General features: G+C 35.3%; 1 protein-coding gene across 2 annotated transcripts in view; it reads right to left on the reverse strand.

Annotated features, from left to right (window-relative positions):
• Window positions 1–18,708, reverse strand: part of LOC111048013 — a 38,798-nt gene extending 20,090 nt beyond the window's left edge. The window contains exons 1-2 of one of the 2 annotated variants that reach the window (XM_022333856.2): window positions 18,549–18,708; window positions 5,842–6,113 (exon numbers count right to left, since the gene is read on the reverse strand). In XM_022333856.2, coding sequence (XP_022189548.2) covers window positions 5,842–6,113; window positions 18,549–18,560 — 284 coding nt within the window. In that variant the 5' untranslated portion in view covers window positions 18,561–18,708. The remainder of the gene's footprint in view (window positions 1–5,841; window positions 6,114–18,548) is intronic. The other variant, XM_022333857.2, reaches the window with a different exon arrangement.
• Window positions 18,709–19,356: the final 648 nt, after the last annotated feature.

A 19,356-nucleotide genomic window follows, 5' to 3' on the forward strand; every position in this document is an offset into this window, starting at 1 on the left:
CATAGTGGCGAGTCTGCAAGTCCCCATTTGAAAAATGATGCAGTACATCTCCCATGTTTAGATCGAATTCTGTTAAGTGCCACCCAGATGCGCCGGGGAAGCTCAAAACCAGGAGGCCCAGTGCCTGAGAAATAGCTCTCCGGCACTCCTGGGGGCGCCTCCTCTCTCCATCTTCTGGTCAGAGAGAACCTCTCATCTCTTAATTGATCTGCCATCCTGACCGCTGGCCTTCTGGACTTCATCTCCCTTCTATATAACTCTGGAATGTCCTGATGGATGGGGAGTAGTTGATTGGAGCAAATCCTTTCATAGAGTCGAAGTAGAGCTTGTGCTCTGCGAAGAGGAGGTGAAGGTATGCTGCTGAGCACTGGGAGCCAGGAAACTGGAGTGGATCGTAAGGCTTATGAAATTATGCGCATTAAATTGGTCAGTTGCACATCTCCAAGGTTAGTATACAAATATTATCATCGACAGGAGTACACGAAAATACCAAAATATTATCTTCAGAAGGAGTCAGAATTGAAGTATGAACATGGATAATAATATTGTTCACTTTGCTCTGGGGCACTTTGCGCGAAATGGTTGGGAAATGGAAAATCACTTTCATTACCGGAAAACTTATTGTTCTGTATTTGAGAATGATGTCCACATTTATGGAATGCAAAGCAAGGGTGATGGGTAAATGATAAGATATAAATGAGCACTTAGTTCAGAAGAATCATTTTTAATTTCACGTTCAATTTCGTATACAATAATGAAAATAGTAGTGAAATACAATTGATTCTTTCTTCCCTAACCGTCATCCGTCATGAGAGACACTCCTGTTTGATGATATTTTTTTGATAAAGCTAATCAAACTAACACTATAAATCAGGGCTCTCCAACCTACGGCCCGCCGAGAGTTATTGCAACAGTTTTTTAAAAAATATATATCTATACACATTTTTGACAACAACTGTGAGTTCAGTGCTCTTCTCTTACTAGCCACTCCATTTCTTAATGAGTGTAAAATTATCTGTAAACAAGCAGCGATCAATCATTGTGAGATATTAGCAAATTGTCTGCACGGACTGTACATGTCCCTGTGCGCGTGAACTGTCTGTGTCTAAATGGGCGGACATTTCAAGTGGAAAACAAGTGCAATCTTCTCACTAAAAATAAGTATTCTCTTTTAGCTTGGTAACTTTTTGTGAATTCGTGTATTGTCAAGTTGTCTTATTACTATTTATTTGAAAAACTTATTATTTTGTTCAACTTGCTAAATTCATACATTGTCAAGTTCTCTTATGACCTTTTTACACTCAATAAATTGGACTTTGTATTAAAATGAAATGAATTGGTATGTTTCTCCCTGTGTTTTTATTAAACCTACTTAGAACTCCTCATATTATTTTAGTGGGAATATAATAATTTTACACCCCCCTAATCCCCCGTGTCGTGTGTGTCCCCACAAGTCAAATTCCACGTACATCCTTGTTATTGGCCCTCTAAGCCTCCCAAGAGTTAACAATGTGGCCCTTGGATGAAAAAGGTTGGAGACCCCTGCTATAAATGATAAGTTGGTCTTGTTTTATCACACAAAGTTCAGTTTATTGATGAAAGTATTAATTCTATCCAAGGTCAAGTAGAAAATATGGCTGTCTTCATAAGATTGGAAATGAAAATGAAGATATCATTTTATTTGACACAAATCTGGAAATCGGGTTTTTAGTCACTTGAGTAAGGTTTTTCAAAAACATTCCTCTAAAATTAATTTAAAAATATTCGAAATCAACTAACCACTTTCAATCTAATCATTTAGAATTGGAACAATTCTCGATATTGAAGAATAATCAACGAATAGAACAATTTAGAATCATATTTCTCAATAGTACTCGGTCTTACTGAATATAAATTGAGAATAACTATTTATTATTAATGTAGTTGAGAATATTTATTTTATCAATTTGTATTATAATTTCAACAATGATTTTATTTGAATTTGAATTCCACATTCAATCTAATTGCAGTTTCTTGTATGAATCTGTCTAATAATAAAATAATGGTGAATATTCAAAATCAATTCGACCAGTTTCCGAAATTGGGAGCGGCTCCCATGTTAGCAACAAGAGCAGATAAAAAGTCATTGGCCACTGACACTCCCAGAAAAAGAGGGAAAACAGGTCTCCGGTGCCATTGTGCGGGGTCGTTCGACCTCTTTTATTTATTTATTTTGCATGTGGTTTACATCCATCATGTCTGTGAAACGAATCCCGTTGCAGCAGAGCCACTGACTTTCAACATTCTAGTCCGAGCTGTAGCTGGTTTAGCACAAACAAAAAGACGATTCCATTAGTTCGACGCCAAAATCGGTACTTTTTCTTTCTTTTCAAACGGGTTTCAGCTGTCATGTTGGTGTCTGTAGAGTTATATTTGCAAGTTTGTCGTTTGTCTGACAGTTGGGACAACATATAGTATGTTATTATCTTGATCAGGAATAGATGAGTTTGTGAGATAGATGGTGCAATTTATGAGGAGAGTAGGGTAAAGTAGGAGAGTAGGACAGAATTGTCTGTGTTATAAGAGTGGGAGCGAGAGAAACTTATCGCTCCCGAGATATTGGTGGCTTTTAAAAATTTATTTTGCATACAGGAGGCTACTTTCACCTTGACCTTCAATGCTATTTGGCTAAAAGGGGAAAAATTTGCATTCATGCATTGGTTGACTTCTTTCTTTTTTTTATATTACCGTAATTTGACATGTTCTCCTTTTTAATTCATGAGTTGAAGATAGCTAACATTGGAGTTCAAATTAAAATCACGGAGCTCTTAGCCACCTGTTCAATAAGTCTACTTCACACCAAGTTCTTGTGTATATTAACTCTGATTGTTTTCATTTCAGAAGAAATGGATCTTATGTTCCCAATAAATGTTGGAATGGAATGTGATTCAAGCTGGTACTTCATTCACAATTATCTATTTGATAGTCTCCGAATTGCTTGTATAAACACATATAAGATGGGGAATCCAATGTAGGCATATTCCAAGTGCCATAAATTAGTCTACTGTATCAGTTAAAGTATACTGCAATAAGTATCCAATCTACGAGAGTAGTCGAATCAAGTTTATTTCCGTTCTAAACATCTTAACAACTTGAGTTTTCCAATCTCTCTAAAGAGAACTCAGTGCAATGTCCATGATTTCTTTTATTCTATAGGTATTATTTTACAAGTAATTCACGCTTTCTTTCAAATAATATATTATTTTCATTCCATTAATCTAGGTCCTATATCAATTCAATAGGTACTCAATAAAAGTGAATAGCGTTTAGCGTTTAATATAAATATATTTCCTTGAATAGGACGATTTGGTTTTCAGCCCCAAATTTCACAAGCGTCTCTCTCAAATTTCTGAACTTCAAAGATTCGGATTGACAGTTGATGCGATGAGACTTTAGTACTCGTAACAATTATGTTCTAAAGTGAACGAGTACTATAGTGAGGTCCACGTTATAATGGCAGTGTTTGATTAGCAATGATATTGCTATCCTTGTCTATCATTCAACAAAGCGGATAGCGCTATCTCTTTCTCGCTTTGCTCTGTTGCCAGATCATCTTCTAACAATGTAGAATTAGTAATTAATCAACAAAATATTCCATCTTAATTGTGGAAAATCATTATGAAATTATTGAAAAATATAATTTGTTGCTTAATAAAATATAATTGATTATTTTAAACGAGAATGAACCTGTATCAGCTACCATCTATAGAAAGCATTGACAAGAAAGAGGATCGGCAACGTTTTTCTTCTATCTTTCTCCACTGCCATTATAACGTGGACCTCACTATAGGAGTGATTACAGTAACATTTTAATCTTATTTTTCTCTCGATGATTATTTATGATTAGAAGTGATTTTAATTTGAACTCCAATGTTGGTTATCTGAACTCAGACGAGAAAAAAGAGTTATGGAAATCTAATATGAATTGATTCAGTTTTAAACAGCGATCATCCCCGTGCTAGAATTATCAGGATGTTTAATAATAAACACTGAACGGAGCAATTACTGTGGGACGTGATTCAAGTTAGTACGTCATTGGAGGCCAGTGATTGGAAGTGATTGCACGTTAGTGTTGATCTTGATAATACTAAAAGAGCAATGAACATTAAATCTGCATTAATTCAATTTTGCCAGACTAACACTTGGCTGGGATTAACGAGCGTCTCTGCTGATACCGCCGCCTCAAGCAATTAAAATAACATATAATTTTGTGAGGAGCGCTAACTGCCCTCGGGGCGAGGCAGTTATCAATTCACATCAAAACGATTAGGAGTGAGGAGGACCATAGTAGGATGAGGAATAAGAGGAGGAGGTGTTGAGGAGGAGAATGATGAGGGATGAGGAGGAGGGGGTGTTGATGAGGTGGTGGGGGGAGGGGGGGAGGATGACGATGATGAGGAGGGGATGAGGAGAAGGGGAAGAATGAGAAGAGGGACAAGTAGGTAGGCCAAGAAGGCCTAGAAGCAGATAGAAGAGAAGTTGAAAGTGGTGAGGAGAAAAAAGAGAGATGGGCGAAGCAGGAAAATTGGTGTGTGTATGAAGAAAAGTAAAAATGTGTTAACAGAACAGACAAGAAGGGAGGAGAGAAGAAGGACATTGTAAGGAGGGATGAGGACAGGAAAAATAGGAGAAGATGAAACTGAGAAAAATAGATAACAGAAGTTTAGAAAAGACAGAAGAGTTTGAGAGAGAAGGAAGAAGGAAAAAGGAGGAAGAAGAAGGAAGGAATTTAGTCAACCTACAAATTCGAAGAAGCAGATGAAAGGCGAAGCTCGTGTGGGAGAAACGCTACGCTAAAAGGACAAAAGAAGCACTAGCATAGAGTGAGTTCACTGGAAAGATCGGAATAATAATGGTGATAAGAATTGGAAAGTGATTACAATAATAATTTCAACGAGAAAGGAGGTAGGAGTGGGAAAAGTCAAAATAAATTAGGTTAGAAGAGAGAACAGTGCAGATGAGGAAGGAGGATTGTAAGAAAGAGGAGGAGAAGGTAAAACGGAAGGAGAGTGTATCGATATAAGTAGAGGGAAGGAAGATTAAGGAGATGAAAAAATAGAAGTTCGAAGAGGAGAGAAAACATGAGAGATAATCTGAAATTCGAAGACGAAGAAGAATAAAAAAAGGAAAGTATGATGATCTCCATCTAGAGATGTGAAGGAAAAGGAGGAATGAAGAGGAGGACGACGTGGAAAAGGAATTGGAGAAGAAAAAAAGGTGGATTAGACGGAGGAAGATGAAAGTGAAACTAAGTAATTGAACGGAATATATGGGAAGTGAAGAAAAAGGAGAAGGAAGAAATGCAGATGGAGATAAAGGGGGGGGGAAGAAAGAGGTGCGGGATGAAGCAGGAGGACAGAAACAATGAGAAGAAAGATGGAATAGGAAGGACGTTTGAGAAAAGTGACGAGTGCGATAGAATGAAGATCAACAATAAGTTCTAATAAGGATGGAGAGTGATGGGATGAAGATCAACAATGATTACTCAAAAGAAGGGGTGGTAATTCTGATAACATTTGATAATGAAGAAGAGCATCAACTTATGGGGTCATTTCCCTTGAATTCTGTCAATATGTGAGCATCATCACTCTCATGAAAACAAATTGCATTATTCTTCTAGCCGATTGGGCAGAGTTTATGGAAAATTGCCCTTGTATATGGATTGTATGATAATAATCTATATAAATTGAGTGATTGAAAATGCATACAACCCAAACGTTTTTCTAGGTTTATAAGGTAGCAAATTTCTTACCACTTTTCATAATTTTTATTTTACAAAATTATTATAAATGTCCAACTTACGAGACAAGCCTGGCGGGCTGCTGGGCATGTGCCTGCTGGGGTGGTGCGGCCAGGTAGACATAGTTGGTGTGGGTAGGTGGCGCCGCAAATGGAAACTGCTGCTGGAATGGCAATGCGGCCTGCGGTGCGGCCGGGTAGTAGAACTGACGCTGCTGATGCTGTTGCTGGTATGCGGGGATGTGTGCGTATGGGTAGGCGAATGCGTGCGGATGTGCGTACGGGTGGCCGCTGATCACCGTCACAAATGCAACTAGAACAACGCTAGCTGCCGTCTAAAAAAAAAAAAAATAAAATTAGTAACAGAAGATTATTTATAGAAGAACATTGCTAATCTACTACAAAAATTTTAATAATTTGATAAAATTCGAAAAATCTAAATTTTTTTCATCTGTGATTCAATAAAAAACTTATCTCAAATTGAAAATTGAACTAAATTCAATATTGTATTGTGAATAAATCTTCTCACATAATATTGATACGTTGGTATAGAGTTTGAATTTAAGCTTCCGGTCAATTTGCATTTTGAGTCAATTAAATTTCAACCATCTTAAGTTTACGTTTTGTATGATTAATCTTGTATAAGTTTTCTCTGATTTTACTGTGTTCAGTATTCAGCATTTCAATAGTCTCCATTTATGACCAGTACTAGATGGACAGATTGCATCAAAAAATTATAAACCTATTTAGAAATAAAATCAATATCAAGATGTGAGGTCAGTCATAGAACTGAGAAGACTCTGTATTGCCTCTTCATCCAGGGAGATTCAATTCAATTCAATTTCAATTCAAATCAATTTATTTCACCAAAACACAGAAAACAGTACAAAGATGTGACAATCAGAGAAAAAAAGAACAATATTTATTATTCTAAATATCTATATCAACTATCTGAAAAATACGGCTGGAGGTGAAGAACTACTGGCATAAGTGAAACACTTGTTCGCCAGTAGGAGTAGAGACTTAACTGTTTCTAAATCTTAAACTGATAATTAAAAATGGAATCTTTTTATTCAAACAAAGGTAAGTAATTTAAAATAAATGCTATCAGTTGTGAATTGATCCCGACAATAATGAATAGTTTTAAAAACAGAAAAATTTTGAACTCATAAAATATTAAGATGGAAGTAATAGTTGTGAAGTATCCAGTTTTTAATATTTATTGGAACAAATTTAATAGATACACCGATGAGCTAGTTCGGGATGCAGTTTACAATCTTTGGAGCGATGTATACCAGCTGCACAATAGCCTTACAAGCATTTCAAGAAGTGCCCTCAAAGATCTTTTCCTCCTGCTCACGGAAATGCATGCTGATAAATTACATCATCTAGTCGATATCAATAGAGCCATGGGCTGTTTCACAACTCTTTGCCGATACTCAGATTCTCCGATTGGATGAGAATCAGCTGTTGGTGAGAATTTCGATTAACCCATCAGAGGGCAATTCTGAATGTCGGCCGACAATCGTTAATTGTAAGATTAACGTAAGTAAAATTAACGTAATTGAATTAAGTGTAAGAGACGCCTATAGAAAAAGTGGTAAACGTCAGCGGTGATCATGATTGAATCAAAAAGATGAACGTGTAAAAGGGCTCTGTTCAAATTTTTTGGAAGGAAGTACTAGGTGCTCTAGATACAAGATGCTCACCGGAATAAGTTTTCTCAATTATTTGAGTTTCACATCGTCAGAGATGTACCATCAGAGAGATGCATTATGAAATTTCAGAATTAGCTAATTGCTCTATAAAGAACAATCATTCTCGCTGATAATTCATTTTCATCTCGATACCTCCGTTGGGGTACGAACAGAACGGTCAGCTCGCTAGCGTTCTTCTATCATGTCTATTCATGTCTATTACATGTCTATACATCAATGACTTCAGATGTTTCTATCGTTGCACAGCTGTTCAGTGGCATCGATCTTCTCAGCGACTTACAACTACCTTCAGACTACTTACGGAGGTAGTGGACTTGAATAGATAATCCCGGCGTAAATCATCTCGAAGAAAAGGAAATAAATTATACATGACTTTTGAGTTTTATAGTTGATCTTCACCATGCACATTTGTCATCATTACTCCAAATAGATCCACGAGGTCTTTTTAAAAAAATATTTCCATCTGCTGTAACTGTAATAATTTTCTTCTGAAGGTTTAATGTTCTTTCTTCAGTTGATCACTGATTCACGTGTTATGGAGTAATAACATTCAGATAAGGCCTGATTACTTGGTGCAGTTATGACTGCCATACATTTACAGGGTAGAGGATCTTATGCTTCAGGGGTCAATAAGATAATGAGATCCTGGATGTTGCCCAGGATCTAACTTCCCAATAAGGTTATCAATGAAATTTAATTTCTAAGGAACGTCAACTCATTGTATGTTCAAGGAACTAATCAACAGGATATGTAAATATTTCTCTGCTCCACTATTGATTTTGTATGCAACTGGAGAAGGGAACAATAACTGAGAAGAATAACCATACAGTAACAATGAAATACAGTAGCTACATTACTACCGAGTGTAATATGCAATGTGCAGTCTAAGAACTCCGGATTCCTCTCTTGATTAATTCACTAACACGTGTTTCAGTTCTCAGTTGCAATTTTGTTATTATTTAAGTCTGATATATTGAAATTCAAACAATTAAACTGGATGTAATACTCCGGCAAATAATGCGATAATTTTCCCTTTCATCTTGTGCCTCGAATTGACCATTTCTTATGATAATTAAAGAATGTTTTATTATTTCTTAAAATTGAAATTGAAATTTATTTTCCAAAAATACATTACATTACAATATATAACTGAAAATAGTGAAGAGACGACAATCTCCTCTATATTATTTTTAGGTGAAAGTTTGATAGTATTCGATGTACATTTCTCAATTTTCGATTTACAAGTCGCCTGCTCTACCGATGATCCATTCAAAACATCTATCATATAATCAGATGCGAGTAACACCAGATAATAATGAAAAGAATGAGTCAATAGTATTATGTTTGTTATTGGCACAAATGAATTAATTATACGTTGGAATCAAATTATTATTTTTTGTCTTAGAATGCTCAATTAGATTTTTATTTTTAGACATTATACTTGATTCTAAAAATCAAGAACTAGTGAAATCAATCTATATCAAGGTATCCCATGAAAACACTCGACAATTATTCAGTTTAGCCTACCTTGGGAACTTGATGAATAATAATGTTCTGCTGAAATAAATTATTGTTATTGGGTATTTAAATTGCTACTTTGTTAACGCTTCTCTATTCATATTTGCAGTATTTTCCGTATACTGTATTTAATTATAGTTTAAAACAACCTGATTAGAGACTGGGAGCTTGATAATTTTCTGCTCAATTTTCCATTGAAGCGATCCTGAAAAGTAGTTGGCGAACACTTTTAGTCAAGTAGCTTGTTATGGAGTTGATTGATGTGCAGTTTCAATAAATTTGGCGCCTCCAACATCAGATAAGGCTTTCGATTTCTATTAAAATTCATGTCCAAAAAGGGGTGGCCTTATTAGCATAATGGAACAGTGTTTGGGACCGAAATGAATAAGATGAGAGAGGGGGGAGGAATGAGGAGCGATGGAAGGGAAGGGAGAAGAAAAAAGGAAGACAGAAATAATTGAGAGAATAGTTTAAGAGCAATTTGTGAGTGAGACCAACACCATAGGGAGTGGTGAATTTACACCTCAGTATGAATAATCATATTATTATATGATTACCTGAGGCGTCTATGTTCTGGATGCTATCTGAATGTTCTTAACATTCTGTACAGATCATCATAGTTCTTGGAATAATATGTTCAGGAATGGAACGAAAACTGACAAGGTGCTTAAACTGATTGCCCGTATCTTCTCTCAAGTCAAGTTCTCGGGAAAGGTCATTGACCTTAGTTAGGTCTGTCTGTTTTTTCTAGCGTTTCCAAAGTATTTTTGTGAAGTCCGGACTTGTTCCTTCTTCAGCTCATGTCATTCTTTTATTGACCTACGCTGCTCAGTCCGAATCATCCGTGTCAACTGCTTTTTTCCGCAAAAGAAAAGAAAATGTGTTTTTTTCCAAAATAACCATTTTCTACCAATCTAACTTGGGCTCCACCAACTGAGATTAAGAATTTCAAATCAGCTGATCATACCTGCTAGGTATGATAAAGGATCAAAACTGAGTGCTGTAACCAACCTTAGTTGTCCACTATAGTCAGGAAAAATTCGTCAAAACAGATGTAAATCAATTTCTCTAATCAATACAGATACTACTCATACAATCTAAAATATTCTCTACGTAACTAGACTCTCTTCTTCTATGATATCTCTTCTCCACACATACAATTTGTACATCCTTGTAGATTTGTCAACTGCCAACAGAATTTATCAATCATTGAGGTGGAAATAAATTTCCTACATTGCAGTTAATTGTTAATTTAGTAAAGATGTTTTAATTGATGTAGTTTCCACACTGCTAAACTTGTCAAGTTTCCAAGTCCATTAATTTGATATCAAGGCATAATGAGAATCTAGTTTCAAGAGATAAGAGGGAAATGATGAAAGATAGTTTCAATGGTATGCTTCAAATTGTGTGAGTCATAATATCAAATCAGTTCTCAAACTTCGAAGAGAAGGTTCAAAACACTGATCTAACATGTGATTAGTGCGTATAAACTTGATTGCATTACCCTCAGAATCATCATATCATGTCTTCTATCCTTATCCTGTATCTATCGTCTGGAATATAGGACTCCTAGGATTTTGATTTTCATTTCCTCGATTTCTAACTAACAACTATCAAGTAATCTGTGCCGCCTCCTTCCCTTCAACAAACATGTACATAGCACTAATTTACATTCCGTTCACATCGATATCGATTCAACGAAATATAGATTCGGTTAACATTACACATAATTGAAGACTATCAATACGTTCTCTCACGAACCCAACTTGGACTTGTATCCAGAGAGAGAGAAAGAGTGAGAGAGAGAGAGAGAGAGAGGAGAAGAAGCAATAAAGCCTTTTTTATGATAAGAAGATTCCCAAGTCGATTACCAATGGAATCATCTCATTCGCTCCAATTATCGACTTTATAATACAAACATCAAATAATCACTTTTTTGTTTGTTTAGTGGAGACAATTGGAGTGAACCGGTTATCAATTTCGATTATCATTTTCCCCCTCTCGATTGTTTAACAGAGGAAGTGAGAACAAACCCTATTACAGTGGAAGAATGACCGGCTTTTGATAGTTGTTTTACCAGTTTGTTGTTATTTTTGTTAAATTCTCCTTCACTCCTTCTTTATCGTCTCTATTCTGGAAGATTTTTATAGCTTCAACATGAATCACGTAATACAATATATTTTATTAGATGGAAAGCAGGATAAGGATTTGATAAGCGCATCACTAGTTGTTTCAGTAACGGGAAGTAGGCCTACGTAGCTGCTACCGGTTTCAGCAAAACGTCCTGCAATCATTTATTGTAAAAGCGGTATCATGAATATGAACAATGAATCTGTGAAATCTATGCATAGAATCCATATTAGCTTGCACGAATGAGTCACAGAACTTTTCCCAAATAAACTCAAAATAAAAGTGCTTGACTGCAACTTTCTCAAACTCTCAAATATAGGATTGGCGTCCAATCTCTCAAGCGTTCAAGAACGTCCAAGCGACTGAAGAATGAAAATTGGAATTTTATGATGTACTATGTATATTATCACTAGCCATATTGATTCAATTCATTTCATAACAGTCAGTTTTCCTGATAAAATAATCGTGAAGTTTTTACAATTTTCTGCTACTTCCTGTCAATAACTTGACTATCTATCTCAAACGCCAACTCTGAAGGATCAATTACTATGGAGTATCTCTTTTCAAATTTCAACTAACAAAAATTCAACCTTAAATAATCATTGTAAAATCTATAAAAAAACTGCAATTTCCATGCATGCATTGGCTTTCAGCTTTCTGACATTTGAAATGATTGTATATTCATTTATAACCATTGAATAACAATCCAAAAAAGTCAATAGTTCATAGCTTGACTCACAATATGTTGTAATATTGAAAGGAGATTAAACTACAAGACATTAAATTAACATTAAATTGCAAGATTAAACTAGTTCTGGTGAGAAAATAACACTGCTCTGATTCAGCTTTCGAATATAAATACAATAATGGTTTTGGTTGATAATTACAGGTGTTTTATGATTGCCAAGGGATGAAAATTTCTCGTCAACCATCAGCTATCTACTATTTAATTGAGAACCATTCGAAAATCGACAGCTCATTTTATTGGTTTGTAATCTGATCAGGTTATAGAACTTGGAATTTTCAAACTGCAAATGGATTAATACTCATTAGACTTTCAATTACAGACTTTTGAAGTGGAAACATTAATACTTATTGAACTTACAATTAGAAACTTTTGAAGTGGAAACATTAATACTAAACTTTGAATCAAGAACACTTTTGAAATGGAAACACTCACTTCTCAACAGCTTAATGTCTGATGTTTCTACCTGCTGTTAGTCATCCTCTGAGTTTAAAGTGGAGAAGAATGGATTTATAAACCAGAAATACGTATTTTTGACATGATCCATTGACTACTTTCAACAAATTCAATATTGCCAATAAATTTCAAATGCATTTCCTTCCAGAGCGGGATTGAATGTAACATTTTTCTAATTGCTATGCATAAGTTACTACCAAGCAAATACAATGTGAAACATACAAAAGCAAATAAATATTTTCATATCCCAATGTTCGGATATGTTTGAATGGTTGAATGATATGTTCTCAAATCGTTGAGACTCTTGTGTCCTGATCAGTTTGAAAAAAACTTTTGTAGTATCGTAGAAATTTTCTACACTATTATATTATTTTAAATAATAGTTTGTTAGTGTTTTATTGACCGTTGAATCAAAAATAAAAATGTTCTTAACAATCCTTCGATCATCATTCTATTGCCGATAATTCAGTGGTATAATCTCCTACCACTAGTGTAGAATGAACCACAATCTTCGCCCTAGAATTCACCCTGGTCTTCTATCTTGTCGCGACTAGTGTGAGCTCCAGTATCTTGATGACTCCAGTCTTCAAGCCCAGTGACTAGTGTTGGATTAACAAGAGCTTCTACTAATTAAGCTACAGCTTTTGTCTTCTTCTTTCTGTTTCTTCACATCATAATCTTCAACCATCAGTTGTACAGTTACTATCTCTTTGTAATCAGAACAGAACTGGAACAGATATTGAACTGGAGTAATATGTCAAGCCGAATGGATGGCTTCCCCACCCGGAATTATGACGATGGTTATGACAATGAATGCTCCGTAAATTTTTAATTAAGGAGATGAGAATTGTTGATGGAACAACAGATCGTTGATAGTTATGCTTTGTCGGGTTCTAGATTAATTTCAGATCTTCAGATTGCTGCTCTCCATCTGCAACTAATAAATCTCCCCGAATGACTCTCCACGTGATATTGTTTTTTGATTAAATTGGATTTTACTACTAGTGAGTAGTTCTACACAATTCTACACTAAGTAGAATTCACTTTATCTGTCAGCATTACTACTTATAAATGACTAACCACAGTTTAGCCATTCGAACACCGCTGACGGTTTTAGGTGAGTTTAACTGTAGATTGGCCAGCTCCTGGTAGCACAATCGGAATACATTATTGAATTGGCCAAACTGTGTTGTATTGGTAGAGGCCTCCTACTGATACCAGTTCCTTACGAGTAGCAGGAGTGTTGAGTACAATGAACCTTGGACTTGACCTCTCTTTTGCGTAACATGAAAGTCTCACCTCGACTTAATTTCTATGTCAAACATCAAACAAGACTGAAAACTGTTGAGTAACTTTGTCTGTGAAATGTCTTCTATTTGATTGCAATGAGATTGGATTTTTTTCAATATCCTGCCATACTTGTTTTCTAGTTAATTGTGAGTGTTAGTTAACGTCGTTTGATAGGTTGTAAAAGGTTGATTGGGTTGCGTATTTTACAGGTTTATTCTGCTGACATTAGATGGAATGAAAACATCGAATGATGGAAATAAATACGAGTTAATGAACCTGAATGGTGGTCCTGGTTGTGTTAACAACCGTAATTTTTTTGGCCACTTTGATAGAGTTCGCCTTTCCTTTAAATCTCGTCAAGGTCTAATATCAATTTGAGATATTATTTCTAAAGTTAATTTTTGAAGCTCGTCTATATTATATTAAAGCAATCACAAATTCAGATCTAAGAATATACCCAATCAGTAAATATTGGAATTTGGCTGATGGGCTTCCTCAATTCTCTATGAAGGGATTCACATCTGAAACCTGAAACTTTTCACTATTTTTAAACTTTTCTAGAAACGATTAGGCAGATTATGTTCAATGTAGGACCAACAACAGACTCGCAATGTGTGTTGAGAGGAGTTTGGAAAAACCGTTTTTTTTTTCAATTACAAGCCCGAAATCAACATTCACATTGATTTTTCTGTAATTCCCCTGACTCTCCAAATGATTCCTCATCTTTCCACTGGCAACATAAGTTCAAATGAAGACTCTGGAGAATGTGTTGCGGAAGCTTTGCTGAGAAAATTTCTCATGATAACGCTCAAGTTTTTCATTTTCTGAATTTTATATTTTGATGTTATTCCATCCTTTTCTTCAATTTTCAAGTGACCCGCTTGGACCAGAGTGGGAATAATAATACCGTGTGACCTGGCTGACACAGGCCTGGTAGCGGATTTTTCAGGTTGCACCTAATCAGTTTCAGGGCCTCTGACATCACCCAACTGTTTTCAGGCAGCTGGGACCGAAATTTGGCACTAACATTGAAGTCAAGTTAGAGATTATAAAAAATCATGGAATTACATGTTCCTATAAATTGATCGTAGTGAGACCACCTGCTCATTAACTAAAATTCCATAATCCAGAGTTAAAGAAGAAACAAACTGAAGGCACTGAAGCATCCTTTGGATGATTTCAAGGTTTTCTTCAGTGAAATTAAAATTCTAGTGGAGTTTTTAAAATTAGAATTTGATCTAGATTGTTTGTCTTCTTACCTAAAAAAACACCACTGATGAAGACGTAGATTATTTATGTATTTTATTGAAGACATTCGATTCTATGAAAAGTTCAAAAAGCCTCTGCCAGGCAGAGGCCATTAAAATGGACAGGAGTAACTCTTCAATCTAATCTTATTTGTCGCTATTGAAGTGTATAGAATTGTTGCACATATACGAGTGCTTTCACTGGAATACTACATTCTGAATAATGAAAAATATTCTGAATGTAGTCAGCCTAATGGAAATAACCAATGTTGATTCTTGAATTAAATTGAATTAACCAGTCAACCTTTCACCATGTTTCTGCAGAATTTTATGGATATCCTGTTGAAACCTGTTTATTTGTACATTTGTGTATTCGAATGAATAACTACCATTTCAACTACATGAATATTGAATAGTCCCCTATCTCATTTACAACTGGAAATTAGTGAAAGTTTCATGATTCTTGTTCGATAAAGCGTTGGATAACTCAGTTACCAGTTTTCAATAAAAATTTTGCTTGAGAAATCAATTTGATTTTAAATTCGATACACTACAATGTTTGTTGAATACCGATATATTGCCGAAGCTGTTAGCAATATTTTCTTAGTGTTCCATTACCCTAACTAAATCCCACATAGGATCATTATTAATCACAAAATAAATATAGTACTTTTAGATCTCTCCTTTGTCTTTATTATCCTTTCAGTATTCTTTTACTGATTACTGAAGAGTTCCAGTTTCCTATTCTCTTATCAGTATAAACGTAATAATAATTACTTTTCTCTGTCTAGTTATTATCCAATTATTATGTAATAATTGGAGTATCTGTAGATTAATCACGATGATGCTGAAGTCAGGTAGATTAGAATTATTCTTTCAACAGCTTCGGTGACAAATCTCCGAGACTACAGATTAATCCTCCATGGTCATTTCCAACCTTTGCAAGCGGTCTTGAGTCATAATAATCTAATCATAATGCCACGAATATGTTTAAAGGTCGTGTCTGTGTTGAGACTCCGAATCTTAAACATCAGTTATACCGGCATTTATAGTTTCTGAAAACGTCAAGTTAATCAGTAGTATGAAATAATTTGACTGGATGCTGGTTCAAAGTGTCATCTAATAATGTCTACCCACATTACTTCCTTGTTTGTTATAATCTTTTGATTTCAAGGTCTCAATGAGACTACAATGGAATTGGTAGGTTCACATTTGCTCAATTAAACCAAGTGTACCCTCCTTTTATACTGTTTGTAGAAATATAATCAGCCCACGTTTTAATCAAGACAAAATTTGTCCATGAAAAGTTTTATGAAATTCAATGATAATTTTCTTTAAATGCGATACTGATTCATAAAAGAAAGTCCTGTCTATCCAGTTTGATAATAACCCAACTATTTCAGGCATGTTACAGTAGAACTTCAACAGTGATTCATCGGAAGAAAGTTCTCGAATGACGAAAAATTCAATGGTACTTCGATTTATCTTCAAACGTCAACTTACTCGCGAGTGTAGGTCAAAGACAATAGGAGAAAGTATCCTTCGCTAACAATAGCCAACAGCGATCGTTATCAGTGTCACATATGGATTATTGAATCCGGCTTCATCTGGACCATAATTGTTCTTGCGAATATTCAAAATGAACAAATTTTAATAGTCTTAACAATCGCGTTCTCACTTTTTCATATCATAAGGTTTTTGTTATTCAATAAGGTCTCGTAGAAATCTCGCTTTCCATTATTAATAGAAGTTCAATGTCTCTATACTTTGTAATAATAAATTCGAATAACAAGCAGAATCCAATCGTGGTTAGTCTTCCTATTTTGATCCACTACACAGCTAATATTATGTATGTGTAGTCCACGGCAGGAAACTCAAGAAAACAGGAGTTCATCCAAATAAACTATTTAATCTGAGTATAGAAGGAAGCGAAAAAGTCCCTGTTCAATTATGTATTTCCGTTGGAATTGGAGTTCAATAAACTGGATTTCTTCCTTTCTTATTGAAGTGGAAATCATTTCAATTGGTGATGATCCAAAAATACGATATACTTCAAATATTCTTGGAATTAAGACCCGAAAATTAGTTGAGTGGAGACGATGCAATCTTGTTGGTGTATGAGGTTCCTCCACGATACATCCAATCATCATTTTCGAAATGGCAGATTTCATTCTAATGCAATTAGTTTTCTTTATAAAGGAAAATAATACGGGAGAATGGTCGAATATCCACCAACATATTGATAGTGAAAGGGTGTGGCAACACACATGACTTTGAAATGTGTTGACATAATATTGGGTTAGTCCGTAATTTAACCTCTTTTTAAGGTTCTTTGCACTAGGATACTGGTTAATGCATGAGTATTTCACCTCTGATTGGTTGCATCATTATGCTGGCTCGCTTACTAGTTCAACTTTTACCACAGCCAATTACATATATGCGCCAAAACCTAATCACTGGTAGCAGGTTCTCCTTGTGAAGTTTACTTGGAAACAGTCCCTTTCACGAAACTGGAATTTGAACGTGACACTGGATAGGCCCAACGATTATAAAGATATCAGAACTAGTGACACATTATCAAGTATTTCATCAATAACTGTCGAAGCTTTGAAATAGTTTCCGATACTTGTCCAATAGAAGCTATCCAAGTAGGACTAGAATGTGATGGATGTTTACAATAAGATCCGAATATTTGGTTCTACGGAAATTTTCCAAAGGCAAAAAACATTTCAATAACAGATTTTGTTGATTATTTGAAATGTTCCAATGAGAGGTACTATTGGTGGTACTACTTAAACCAAAAATAATTATTGAAAATTATTGATGAAGGGATGATATCTTAGTCTCTGCTAAAGGGATAAAAATTGAGTCTCATTTCATAAATTTGACTTTAAGCTCCGATATAGTAACTAAATTTCTGCTGAAAATTCACGAAATAGTTTTAAAATTATGACAACTGTATGTGAAACGAACATCAATGTTAGTCTCTATTCAGAAATTTCCATTTTCTATTAGGTATTCTGTATTTGATAGCCATTGTTTTCACAAGCTAACTTTAGAGCCAATCAACAGAGATATGGGGCAACATGAATCAAGTGTACTGAAGAAGACCAATACTTCACGATGATTCTACTATTAAAGTAGAGCTCACAATTATTAATAATCGTTTGTACAGGATTTTTGATAGAAATGACACCCTCAAATACCATTAGATTAAAACAAGTCAATCAGGATAAGCCAGTCATAGTTCTATCATAGACACTACACATAAATTTCTCAGCAAGCTCCATTGTGAAGGTTTTCTTATAATATGTGTATAGTAAGGAATTCAAATGTACCAAATTCACACCTTCTTAATAAAGGTTATATCATCAATGATCTCTATACCATATACTAGTAGATATATAATGTAGGTATATTAAATTTATCAATATCAATCTCTTCAATAGTTCCTGACTTTGTCACACTCTATTCTGCAGATTTGGTTCGCAACATTCACACATGCAAATTAAATCTTTTGTAAAATTGTTAAATCATATTGATAATACTGATAATACTTATGATATTGATTGATACTGATAATATTCATTGACAATTTGTTGATTGATAATATTGATTGATAATTTTCAAGAACAAAAATATTCGTTTGATGACGCTGTTTCTCACCTGACAAATCATGTTTCGGCGTTGTTTGCGGTAGCTGGAAAAGAAAGCACTAACTGAACTGCACGGCACGGCACTGGAGCTGATATGTTGACGGGTGCCAGAACTGTAGAGGAGTGCCGATAAGGGGGAGCGGGTTACCTTATAAAGGACGTGCAGCTCTGCTCTGCTCCTCAGGAGGGACGAAGGGGGACGAACACACCCCCCTTCTGCTGCTCATCAACAGAGAGCCACGTCGCCAGAGGAAGAGAGTGAATCTTCTTCGGTCTCTATTGACTTTTCTCCCTCTTTTCAGTTGAGCATAGAGATAGATAGTGAATGTGGATAGATTAATAGACGGATAGAGAGATTCACTTGAAAATGTCAAAATAGGTTGAATGGGAAGCAATTATGCATTTATATTCATAAGGAATGCCGAGAGTTCAAAGTGAATCTCACCATGGGTGGATAGAGAAAGAGTATAGTGACGATAATGAGAGGGAGGGAAAAAGAAGAAGACAGTGATATAATGTGATTGTGGATGTGTGAGAGAGATAAAGGGAACTGTGAAAAGGAAAATGAAAGGTGGGGGAGCCAATGTGAAAGAAAAAATAGGAACGATATGAGAGACAGTGATATAATAGAAGAAAGGAAAAAGTCAGAGAGACGATGTTAGGGATACAGATGAAGAAACAATGAGAAAGAGAGGTAGAATAAGAGGGATGAAGTGATAGATAGATGGGGGGAGAGAGAGACAGTTTGGAAGAGAAAGACGAGAAGAGAGAGAGAAAGAAAATAAGTGGGAGAGAATATGAGAGATTAGAGGATTAGA

This window comes from Nilaparvata lugens, chromosome 11 (assembly GCF_014356525.2).
Source record: "Nilaparvata lugens isolate BPH chromosome 11, ASM1435652v1, whole genome shotgun sequence".
Taxonomy (NCBI): Eukaryota; Metazoa; Arthropoda; class Insecta; order Hemiptera; family Delphacidae; genus Nilaparvata; species Nilaparvata lugens.